Below are 13,134 nucleotides of genomic sequence, written 5' to 3'. Positions count from 1 at the left end.
AAAACCAGAGGCGATCAGGCCTTTGGTATAGCTGCCCCTAATCTGTAGAACAACCTGCCAGTCCATATCTGAACTGCCCCAACTCTGGAACGCTTTAAGTCACTGTTAAAAACACATCTCTTTTCTCTGGCATTTCCTCGAGTTAAGACAGTTATTATCCCTGGCGATTTTAACATCATATCCTGTACAGGTGCTGGTCATATAATTAGAATATCATCAAAAAGTTGATTTATTTCTGTAATTCCATTCAAAAAGTGAAACTTGTATAATGTATACATTCATCCCACACAGACTGACATATTTCAAGTGTTCAGTCCTTTTAATTTTGATGATTAAAACTGACAACTAATGAAAATCCCAAATTCAGTATCTCTGAAAATTACAATATTGTGAAATGGTTCAATATTGAAGACACCTGGTGCCACACTCTAATCAGCTAATTTACTTTATAAGTTTTATTGTTGAATTTCTTTACCTGTAAAGCACCTTGGTTGTTTTAAGTGTGCTATATAAGAAAATTGATCATCACTGATTTGATTTGGTCTGCCTCCAAACCAAAGTCACTAATAACCAGCTTGATCATTGTTCAAAGCTTTGGGACGTCAAAATAATATGGTGTACCTTCAGTTCAGTGAGATGATTCACATATTTAAAACAAAACAAAACAGAAGGTTCAGGTTCAGTCAGAGACACAAGGAACATACCATTTATATCAAATGGTTATATAGTTAGAATTTTCTCTTATGCTTTACTTTCCCACAATGTTTTTTTTTTAATCTTAGAGTATCCAAAGCTGAGGTGAAAAAACCTGCTCAAAGACTAAAGAAACATTCCACTATTATTTTATGAATCCTTTTATTTCATTGCAGCCTCTTGCACAAACAGAAAACAAAAAATACACCAGTGTTGTTCTTATCAATTTGTACATGAACTCAGAAATTCTCTTACACACATTAAGTATCAAAACTAAATTAAACAAGCATTCACATACAACCGATCTAAAATCCCATTAGTTAAAAAAAGAAAACAATTAATATTATAATAGGAAATAAAACCAAACAAATATTTACAAAGTCTTGTGTTAAAACTACAGATATGTACACAGTGGGTGGTCAGAGCTCCCTCCTTGAGAGAGACAGGAGAACTTGTTTCCTTGGGAAGAAACTTAAAAAATAAAACATATCATAGTGTTGAAATAACAGGATATTTTTCCCCTAATAGAACACATGTTGGACAGACCTGGGTCAATCAATGCTTCACGCTTCTTTTAACTTCCATGGAGTACCAAGTGGGTGGAGCCTACAGCCTAAGCCCTGTACAAACAGGGTCAGGATGCAATGACAATAAAATCAATCCAAATGACTTAACAACATTCCTGTGACAGTTTAAATGTTCTGGCACCACCATCCTCTTACACTTAAAGAAATGACCAAATCTAAGAATCTGCTTGTAAACAACCCGGTCAGTGTCATCCAGCTGCAGAGTGGCAGTGCCAGCCCATCCTGTGCCACCTACAGGCAAGAAAAGTAACAGCAGCAGCACATCAGAAAGGCACATGTTGACCTGCTGAGCCACGTCATCCACAGGTAAGTAAGGTAATTGTATTAACAAGTTCCATCGTTTGGTAGACCGACTCTAGAGAGGTGACACTTAAGAATCTGTTGTTAAATCTGTTGCTGTAAATCTGTGGCGTTTGCATTAGCTAGTACTTTCTTTGCCTGTAGGGGGCATTATCAATTCATTTTTCAGGTCTAAAGTGCTGCTGTTGTTACAGTCCTTCCCTATAGGTGGCGCAGGTTGGGGCGGCAGGTGTGGAACTGGTCTGACAATGACCGAACAGCTCCCCCTTGTGGGGAAGCAGCATGCCAAAAGGTTAATGACTGAATTTGAAAATGAGTTACAGGCCAGTTCGAAAAGAGCTGCTTCATGACGTTTAGGGCTGAAACGACTTATCGAGTTATTTGAATAATTCGATTACTAAAATTCATCTACACAAATTCTTTGCATCGATGCTTCGTTTAATCCACATGACTATACAGCGCACTGTTTCGCACCGACATTTATTACTGTTGCACTATCGCTGTGATTAAGTGAACATGACGTGATTATGATGGCGCTGTTTGCAAAGTGGAGGAAGAGAGAGAAAGTGTCCAAAGTATGGGATTATTTCAAGCTAAAAGAAAACAACAACTTTTTTGCGCCGTCAAGCAAAAGTACTTCTTATACAATTACTTGATGAATCAATGAAATAATCTGCAGAATACTCGACTACTAAAACCATTGTTAGCTGCAGCCCTAATGATGAAACATTTTTTGCTCTTAAAATCTATTTGAGCTACTAAAATATTACAACTTTGGCCACAGTTGATATGTGTCACTGGGACAACAAATCTTGTCTTATACAGTCTGCAGAGAAATCTAAAAATAAAGTGAGATTAGGTTTGGGTGTGGCTTAAACTTCATTGATTCAGCTCAAAAAATGTGTGGCCGTGCCATGCTGGAAGACAAGACTTATTCAAAACCACAAAAGAACGCCGAAGCCACAACTGACAGTTAATGTCATGTTATCAAGACAAGTCAGGTAACCTGCCATTCATCCAGTTAACAGGGCAGACTCTGCAATCAGGCACTGTACATTAAAACAATCAGGAAGGATTACATAACTGGTTTATCCACCCAGCTCTGTCTTTTTTGAGTTGAACAAATACAGGAGGGAAAAAAAGCAGGGGATAATAAACAGCGCTGAATAGAAACTGCAAGCAAACGGCAAACTGTCGTCAAAGGAGCTTGGTCACTGTGGAAACGGGTAATGTCATGGATACAAACATTGGCAAATCGCTCTGCTCTCTGAGCTCGACAGGTAGTACCTGTGCTGAAACAAGCATAACAAGCCGATTATTAACTTTTCCATGGAGAGTTCTCTGATTGTGTCTGTTGATTATTTGTTTACTCATTTTTTTCAGGCCCTTAAAGGGAGATTATATCGCAAAGAAGCGCACATTAACATTTGATGTAAAAAAACAAAAAAAAAGTCAAGTATAAATCTCAATACATTCGTTGTATTCTCAGATACACATACGCACACATATACAAAAAAGTATTTACAAAGGCAGGACGGAGGGAAATGGGTTTCCACATCTCCTTTGAAGGTTCATACCTCAAAATGATAAAAAATAAGATGGTGACAGTGATGATCATGATGAAATTGGCAGCAGTTTTGTAGGAAAACAAAATAGTTCATGTTGTTTACAGAAGAAGGAAGTGTTTCCAAGATGTAATCACAAGGAGTCCCAAATGCTTCGTAGAAGCCTGACACCACAGTTCTGTAATGTATAAGTAATGCATGTGTGTGTATTGTGTGTTTATATGAGCCCAGTTCATGATTTAAATCGACATGTCTCATCTGTTCAGTGACGAGAACAGAGACCAAAATCATCTCTGAGTCCCTGGCAGATTATTAGCTCCGGTGTTAAGACTTGAGTAAACATCGTGTTGACTGATAGTAGACGACAACTATTATCTCAGAAAGGAGAAAACAACAACCTGGAGTCGCTCTAAAGCTATACAGCAAGACACTTTGCATGTTACAGAGCTGGAACTACTGATAGCTCATAACAGAGCAGCTCATTAATACAAGACCAATTCACCTGAAATGTCTTCAACAAATATGCTAATCTTCAGATTATTTAAAATCTCGCTCTCGACATTCATTCATCTTTTGATTACAATTCCTTTTATCAACCTCTTTCCCTGTTGGCCTGTGGATGGAGTTTCACCAGATCATAAAGTGTAAAGAGAGCAGAAACCCTGAACAACCAGCAGGTCTAGCAACAAAGACGTGAACCCTCCTACCTGCATACATCACTACCTGTGTATGTTTGAGTGTCCGTGCTGGTAATTTATCATTATTAGGTTTATCATTAAAGGTCAGTTATACTTCGGATACTGCTAGATGCCTACTATCAGTCAACCAATGTTAGCAAGAAGCACCAGAGTAACCACGGGCGGACAGGGATGACTCTGTATCTGTATCTGTGCATGATTCCTTTAATGCTGTTAGGTTCAGATGGCTGTCACTAATGTATACTGCTCCATCTGTGTGTGAGAATGTGTGTGTTTGTTTATACAGGTATGTCTGTGTTAATTCTGGTGACGTTTCATGTGCAGGGCCAGGTGGTCGGAGCGTGAGAAGCAGCGGCTGCATGCGATGCATTTGAAGGGTTTGGCTCCGGTGTGTTTCCGGTAGTGTCTGGTAAGCTCATCCGATCGGGCGAAACGCCAGTCACAGCTCTCCCATGTACAACGGTACGGCTTCTCACCTGCAACAGAGAGGCAGACAGGACGTAAGCATTCGCAATATACAGAACATTTTCTCTAAATTGAAAAACTATTATATCTTTTTGTATTTAAAATCTGTTTAGTAAAATGTTTATTTCCAGCTGCGCCCTGATTAATTCAGACAGGCTCATTCTCTGCCACTGTGTTCTGCTGCTGGTCACAGAAAAGCCAAGCAAAGTGGCTTCTACAAGGACACCTCAAAAATAGTTTTAAGGCAAGGAGAGAGTGTTTCCTAATCATTTATCCATTCAAATTTTCACAGGTACTGATTGGATTTGGACCAGAAACTAAAGTAAGAGTAATTTGAAAAAAAAAAAGCTCTAGCTGATTAACTACAAATTAAAAATAAGTATTATATAATAAAACAGCTTTTCCTCTAAGATTGACTTCCTTCCTTCCAGTTAGTGATTGGATTCTGTTTATATAGATGTGCCAAGAAAATCAGTTTCCAAAGACTTAAAGTTGCCTGAGATGGATAATATAAATATTTCAGATAATTCATCCCAGTAAACAATGTGCAAACTTTATTTTCCTTTTGTATATCTTTCATGGTAACACAGTCAAGCAGGTGCCATTTTAAAAGCACTATGATTTGAGAACCTTGTTAATGCAAGAAACAACCTCTCTTTGTTTACTTGTCATATGTCTTTTTAATTCAATTTACCAGCAACATAGTTAAGTGCAATGCTTTTCAGTAAGTAACTGATTTCCTAAACCAGGCACACAGAAAGTCCTCTCGTGTGGTTTTCCACCCAGTCACAACTGCACAAACTACTACAAACCATATTGTTGACGGAAAGTTTTTTTTGTTTCATATCCTGGGTTTAATTTGAGTAATTAAGTCCACATCACTTAACATTTTAATCACGGTGTCACCTCCCCAGTTCTCACTGATGCCAATGGTGAGAAAAATGTTTCTTTTAACTTAAAACAAAACCAACGTGTGAATAATAATAATTAATACGGCAAAACCTGAAAGTGTGAGTGAGAAAGTGTGTCAATGTGAACCTGTGTGTGGCTGTATTTCTAAATGGAGCGTAATCAGTATTTAGACATTTTTAAATGGCAGTTAGCTGTGTGGGCGGGAGAGTATACTTGTGGTTTTCACGGCTCCCTTCTGTAAACACTGCGATGAAATCGCATTGGCTAAAGGTTCAAAACAATGGGCTCAATTATTGTGTCAGGTGACACGCACATACACACATACTTTGCACACACAAATATGTAACAAGATGCCATGTTGTTGTTTTACTCGTTGAATACCTACAACATTTATGGCGTGATTTTCCTCAAGAGACAAAGTGGGAGAAAGACAGACATTATGGAGTAGTTGTGGAAGTCTAATTTCAAGTCATTTTCATGTCTTTACTTGAATTAACAGAGGATGTGGTTGCTTCATTCACAAACTGTTGCAGAATTTTAAAAATGCACTATTGCAACACCAGTATGTTGCAGCAGTAAGCACTGTGTGTGTGTTACAGCTCACTTTGTTAATAAATCTTAAGTACTAATGACAACACAAACTGTACAAAAAAAACCATTCCAAATGGTGTTGATATGTGGTTTTGATGTAGCTGTTTTCTTCCAACTATGGTCTTGCTAAAACTGGGATAAGCAAGCTTAAACTTTAAGATATATATAAGATAGCAGTGTTACTTTGACCGGCTCTCAGAGTCTCTGGTTGGATTTTTGTATATTCTTGCCCTGCTGTTCATTAGTAGTTTGCTTTTTTTAATAACTGATGAGACTGACCAAGAAGTAGACCGACTGAAAGGTGTCATCCGGTTAACCACATTGAAACCACTTATTTACGAGATGAGGCAAGTTTGGAAGTTCACTATACATTTTTGAGGACATTGCAAGTTATTTTTTTAAGCGTGTCTAACTAGGGCTGGAAAATATGGCCAAAAATGTTGTATGTATTTCGATAATTATCACGATAAGTATCAATTGTTATTTCTTTCGAGTTTAAAGACTGATTTTTGCTCCTGAGTAAAAGTTGAAGAAACCTGATGGTTAATTGTGGTTTAAACTCTTCTTTATGGTCAAACACTTGATGCCAAACAGTGGATCACTTCACTAATCTGAGGTAGAACATTCAAAACAATTATTTTTTTCAATAAATATATAATCTTGAACTGTGTCATTGCTGCAATTAGAAAATCATTACACATGGTACCTTTTAAAATGAACCCAGTTGACCCTTTGTGAAGCCACGCCCCCCTTAGTTACGACCACCTTTCTGTCTCCTTTGTTTGCATTGAAGGTTATATTCAGGCTGTCAAACTGAATGAAGAAAAAAAAAAAAAAAAAAGCTAAAGCCTACCGATGACAGTGTAATGTGAACCACTGCATCCCCTGGCAATTCAGTTTTCACATGACGTGACATTCCAAGGAAAACGCTCCCTTGGGGGGCAAAAAAGACATTATTTTCCACTGTATTAGCTAACCTTACATTAGGAACAATCCAGCCTACATTTTTCTGGATTTGTTTTAGGTTTTGGAAAAGGAATAAATCATACTTGTCCTTTCAACCTCTCCTGGTAGTCCATCCATCCATCATCAACCGCTTATCCTGCGTACAGGGTCGCGGGGGGCTGGAGCCAATCCCAGCTTACATCGGGCGAAAGGTGGGATACAGTGTAATGATTACACGTGCTGCAGGAACAGCATTTGACCATATCTTGAAAAAAGTTGGAAACAAAAGCTAGAAAACTACGTCTTATGCATACGAGTCAATGAAGCACCGCCATTAGTGTTGGAGCTCAGTCAGAGCGAGCTCTATACTGCGCTGTGATTGGCCAGCTTGCGTATTCGGAGCGTGGCTTAGCGAAGGGGAAATTTGAGCTATTGAGCTTTGCTTTGATGTCAACAGTCCTTCTTTAACTAAATGATTTTGTTTTGTAAATAATGATAACACAATCTAACTCTTCCACTTGCTTACTGTACCCATAATATTGAACATCTAGGAAATAAAGCATATCCTACTGCTTAGTAATTATATGGTAGTTCTGAATGTTATAGTAGGAAAAGAGAGAACTTCTTAAATGAAGCACTGAAGAATAATGTGTCAAACAAATCTAACATGACACTTATCCTTCCCCACCCAAACATTGACATTTCTCTGCTGTGCCACAACGTGCTATTTCCAAACAGTGAGCTAATCATCAACAAAGAAAAATAGCTCTGTTGAATAGGCTAGTATGCACACAATAGGTAAAAAATGTCATCCTTCATAGTCGAGGTAGAAATTAATGTCTGACAATCAATGCAAGGCATGAGCCCAAACCAAACTTAAAAGGAGATAACACAACAATAAAATTCTGCCGAAGCCAGATTCCTCAAACTGTGGTTTGGTACTTTCCAGAGCCAAAGGAAAAAAGTTCAGGATATAAAAGGATCGAGTTTGTGTTTTTCTGTACTGCCCCCCACCCCCCCAACAAGGACTAAAATTTATGTTTTATCATGTTGACGCAATGTCCCCTATCTATTTCAAGAAACATATTATTGTGTTTTGAGTCTTAACTTCATTTGTCATGTTACCCCGTATATGTTTAATGCCACAAAAAGTACTTTCTAAGTTGTGTCCTGTGCTGAAAATCATGAAGGAAACTCTTCTATCAGCCAGCGGCGAGGGAGTGTGACGTTTGGGTCATCGAGTGCTCATTACCAATGTGGGCCCCGTTAGTGCTGATTAGATAGCTTCTGCTATTGACCATCAATCAGTTAGTGACAGCTATTAGTGGAACAAGGGGGTCCAAAGAGCACAGGGTTCAGGTGACAGGAAGAGCAAAAAAATAGGGACAAACAGAAAAGCTTCGTTAGTGTGTTTTTGAGAGTTTCTAAAACCACCCTGAGTGGTCCATTTAACATTTAACAACTGATTGTGGGATGGCCAGAAGTTTAAAATTATATTTCACAAATGCTTATGAGTAAAAATAGGTTTTGCTTTTTTATAAGTAGACACATAATAATAGCTTTTAAACACATTTTTGAGAAACAAATATCCCCCCCACACACACACACACACACCTTTAAACCATACAATTCTTCTTTAATCCAACAAGTACCTAAATCCCACATCAGAGGCTCAGAAGCACTCCAGCCGCCTATCAGGACAATATCCTGTTTCTAGAGTTAACTGCTCTTGATGTGTGTGTAGAGGTGGAGTGCAAATGTATAAAAGGGTCGAGGCTCTCAAGCTGCAGGTGTGTTTGGTTTTTCTCTATAGCTGCGCTGTCGGGGTCAAAAGCACAGACGCCTCTCTTAGACTATTATCCCCAAGGACGGTGAAATACAACACACACACACACACACACACAGAACAAACACACTTGACTAGTATATATTCCTAAACAAGCTGCTAAAAGGTCACGTGACAACCAGCCATACATGTTTTCAGTTTATTTTAGTCTAAACCCATTGCTCTCAGGTTTTGGGGAGATTTACCTGTTGGTCAACTTATTACCTCTGGAGTGATAGGATTTCTGACTGTAGCATCACTCATGTTCTCTCATGGTTAGATTCCAACATAGTTTGAATCCTCATAAAGCAAAGATGAATTTGAAAATACTGGTCTTGTGTTTTGACATAAAGGGGAAAAACAAGGTGGCAAACATTTTGCAAAAGTAACCAAAAGTAACCAGTGTTAAAAAGCCAACATAGTTTTTTTCTAGTAAAACCAAATTTTTAATAAAAAATATAACTATAAACGTACTGATGTAATAATCTTATGGAAATCTTAACTAACACATATGGATGATTTCTCAGTTCACTGGGCTGCTCTCGCTGCAAACGTGGATGTCGCATTTTAAACTAAATAAAAGACTTTGGAGGCATTTGTACACTGTCTGTTTGATCAGGTGGCTGATTAGAAACGGCCAAACTATTATCTCTCCGTCTCAAACACACACGTACACTAATAAGTGCATGTATGAATACATCGTAAACCACAATGGACAAACACAGTCTCTCGCACACAAACACAAGAAAACACACACTCAGAAATGTACAAACAGTATAACAGCTACAGCCATCAATCACACAGTCGGACAAAAAAGCCTTTGTTACAGGCTGATGTGTACTTTATAAGGAACATATATATTTATTCTATAGGAGGCTTCAAGTCTCTCTGCCGCACTGAATCCACTGCATTAAAACTTAATACCTTCTCCTCTGATCACTGTTTGCCGTTTAGAATATAGACAACATTAGATTAAAATAAAGTCTGTATAAAGAGGATTCACTCCAAAAAGTTTTAAATGAAACGAAGGAGAATGATATGTTCATCACTTTTTAATATTTACTTAATTTTTAGTTAAGGTACTATTTATTAAAATTCAACTCGGATGGTGCACATACTCTGACCAACACTTGCTTTACTTAAAGAAACACCTGTTGAAAGTTGTTTTTGTGCATACGTAACGACCATCTTTAACAGGTCATGTCACATTTAATCTAAAGTCAATTTACATTTCAAATAAGGGCATTTAGCTGATGGTCTTACTTTGAATGTGTCTAACATTAAATTAAAGAACCTTGTGCAATCTTATTTCTTCAACTACTTCTACTATTACTCTTTAATGACTACACAGTCCAATATAATACATCAGGAGTACAACAAACACATTTTAAAACCATCTGTGCCAGGTTTTACTGAGTCAAAGAACAAACACTTTCAGGCTTTCCAGGACGCCCATAAACTCTTTGTCGACCTCTTCGTTTTATCAGCTCAGTTAGTGTTTGTAAAGAGGGCTGGAGGGTTCCCTAATCAGGCTGATAGCACTACTACTCTTGACACACACGTACACATGTACACATGTACACACACACACACACACACACACACATTAACATAATTACAAAAGTCAATGTGCAATGTGCTCAAAAGGCTGCCGAGGCCATGGTCATGGGTACCCCCCCCCCGTAACAGTGGGATGGGCAGATTGCTATGATCGCAGAGCTGTCAATGACCACAGATAGTGATGCACTCCAACAACATGCACATTTCAGATGGTCCACGCCTTGATCAAAGACCCTATGGCAATGGCTGCTGTTCCCATTGAGGACCATTGGAAGCTGGTAATTCGCAACCTGTATGTGGTCTGGCCTGATAGATATAGTGGTGGAGGAGTTATTCAGATCCCTTACTTAAGTTAAGGTATAAATACTACCGTCGAAAAATACTCCATTACAAGTACAGTGGGGAGAACAAGTATTTGATACGCTGCAGGTTTTCCTACTTACAAAGCATGTAGAGGTCTGTAATTTTTTTTATCATAGGTGCACTTCTGTGAGAGACAGAATCTAAAACATTCAGAGTGGTATATCATTAGTGATACAGAGTTGTATTGGATAGTATTACCTAATGTTGTAATTTATCTATTTGTCTTTTGTTTATACACTACTGGTTAGTTTAAGAGTAAAGCACTGCATCAAATTTTATAAACTCTCTATTTGTTTTCTATGTAAAATTTTTTTTGTAACTGAAGATGTGTGTAGTGCAGTAAAAAGTACATTTTTCTCTCTGAAATGTAGTGAAGTAAAAGTACAAAGCAGCATAATTAAATTACTCAAGCAAAGTAAAAGTACCTCAAAATTGAATGCAAGTACAGTACTTAAGTGAATATATTTCTACCACTGTTTGTTAAGCAATGTAGACCAACAACAGATTCCCAGCAGAATGACCCAAAACTACCAATTCATCATAGTCATATTTAAAAGTTGCGTGAGTTTAGTTTAACGCTCTTTACACATAAAGCTCTTTACCGGACTCTCATGCAGCATGAGCAGCATGATTCAGCATGCAATGTGTGGGATGCGTGTCTTTGACCTGTGGGAGGAAAATGCAGCAACCTGGAGATACTCAAAACTGGAGTTTTCAAATCCTTTATGTTGTGAGGAGACAGTTGATGAGCCACTGTGTCATCTTACCCTATCCAAGATAAGCAATTCTGAACTTACGTATCTACAACAGGAGCTAATCACCTACTACGTTGGCTAAACATGAGGCCTACAGTCAGTGTGACTTGATTTTTTTGGCGAAGAACATTAAGAAAAGTAAACCAACATTTCATAGAATATTTTATCATATCATCATGCTGACACACACACGCACAAGCACCCTCACAACTTCCTGATACTATTGCTTTAAGAACAAAAAGACAGTCAGAACTTCCAGTTAATTGAAACGCACATGAGGGATAAAAATTCTCTCTGTTTCTCTACTAAGTCCATTGATCACCGTCACATCTGTGTTACGAATGTACAGTACGTCAGGAACGATAATAAAAGTAAATTTTTTAAATAAACTGAAAGCTAATGTAGAGAGGCTATAATGTGGATTATCTGTTATCCCTTATATTTGTGCTAGGGAGAGCAGACTGGAAGCCTTCTGTATGAGTTAAAAGGTGTGAATAGGCTTCACCACTCAAGTAGGCAAACAGAGGCTTGCATTAATCAGTTCTGGAAAAGATAAAGCATGAATAACTTTTTACAGTCAGAGAATGAAAACAGAAAACATCCACATTTTGAAATGAGTTAAAGCTGATGCAAAAAGGACTGAGCAGTTTTCAAAAGGTACATTTAAAAAACTAGATTTTTAATGTAAGGTTAGGTCAGGTTATCAAATTCATAAAAAAAATGAGCTCAGTGAGCTGAACAAGACTGTTTATCTTATAGAGTTGGTGAAAGTTATTGGACATCTAAAATTTGATTATTAGCCAGACAGAGTCAAGTCTTCAAGTCAGACGTTCACAGATACATTAAGAAGTTTGTTATCTGTGTGGTGGGAAAAAAAGTTTTACAAAAAGTTGTCCTGGAGGAAGCACATAAATACAAATTATAAAGGGGATCTAAGACAGAGCCTTGAGGTACTCCAAAGTTAAGAGGATACAGAATTATCCTTAACATTGAGCTGTCTGTTTGAGAGATAGGAGGTGAACCGGTTTAAAGTAACAGTGATGGGGGATGAATATCCATCTCAATCACCGTATTTGTGCAGGATTTGTTACAGACAATGAGAGAATGGGCTTCGTATAACTCTATGGCATGTCCACACTCTGGTCAGGGTTTTGTTAATTTTGCTTGATTTGCCTGAAACGTTTCCGACAGTTTAGTACAGTCAGCTCAGTTTTCATTACATGCTCAACTCATGAGTCATCTTCAACTGAATGCAAAGCAAGAACAGGCAAGCCTGGTTTTGCCAGATCGCCTGTGAAGCCTGTGAGATTCACTGACCAGAATGAGTAAACCAGGCAGTTTACTTTTCATACAAGCCCAGAACACACTACATGTTTTAGTTTTGCAATCGCCTAAACATGGTGCGATTATTTATACAGTGAACACAGCGAGCAGAAGAGACAGCTAATTCACAGCTGTCTTCAAGAGGAAGTTACTTCTAATTAGCAGCAGTGGGGTGATTGTGTGCCTAATGGCTGTGCTTTCCAATCGGTGGGTCAGGAAAACACATTCAATGACCACTTTGCATTGTAGCCCAGCAATAAACCTCCTCTAGGTAACCAACTAATTGTATAGCTGTGCATTAATAGTCTACCCCAAAGACAAAGTGATGTCAACTTGTTTGTCCATCTTTGCTAGCTTTGCAAAAGGGAGACGGTGACGGTGAGTGTCAATCTGACCATGTTATATAGGCTACGGGACAATGTACTGTATACAATACTGTGATGTTTTCATTGTATTTTAACTAAAGATTATTATTGAAACCTAGATGACCATGGTAATAACGCAGAAGCATCTTTATGTGCTGGTTGACTAAAACATGCAAACCTCCAGAAA

The 13,134-nt window shown here is 38.1% G+C and overlaps 1 protein-coding gene across 1 annotated transcript in view; it reads right to left on the bottom strand.

The window, feature by feature from the left end:
• Positions 1–836: 836 nt before the first annotated feature.
• klf5l (Kruppel-like factor 5 like) overlaps positions 837–13,134 on the bottom strand; it is a 28,183-nt gene continuing 15,885 nt past the window's right edge. The window contains exon 4 of the mRNA XM_038709134.1: positions 837–4,319. Within this exon, the coding sequence (XP_038565062.1) occupies positions 4,141–4,319 (179 nt within the window). The 3' untranslated portion in view covers positions 837–4,140. The remainder of the gene's footprint in view (positions 4,320–13,134) is intronic.

This window comes from Micropterus salmoides, unplaced genomic scaffold (genome assembly GCF_014851395.1).
Source record: "Micropterus salmoides isolate LMB-PRFRI ecotype aquatic unplaced genomic scaffold, ASM1485139v1 Ms_hic_scaffold_9, whole genome shotgun sequence".
NCBI classification, from domain to species: domain Eukaryota; kingdom Metazoa; phylum Chordata; class Actinopteri; order Centrarchiformes; family Centrarchidae; genus Micropterus; species Micropterus salmoides.
The sequence above is the reverse complement of the archived record's forward strand: the minus strand, read 5'-3'. Positions and strand labels throughout refer to the sequence as shown.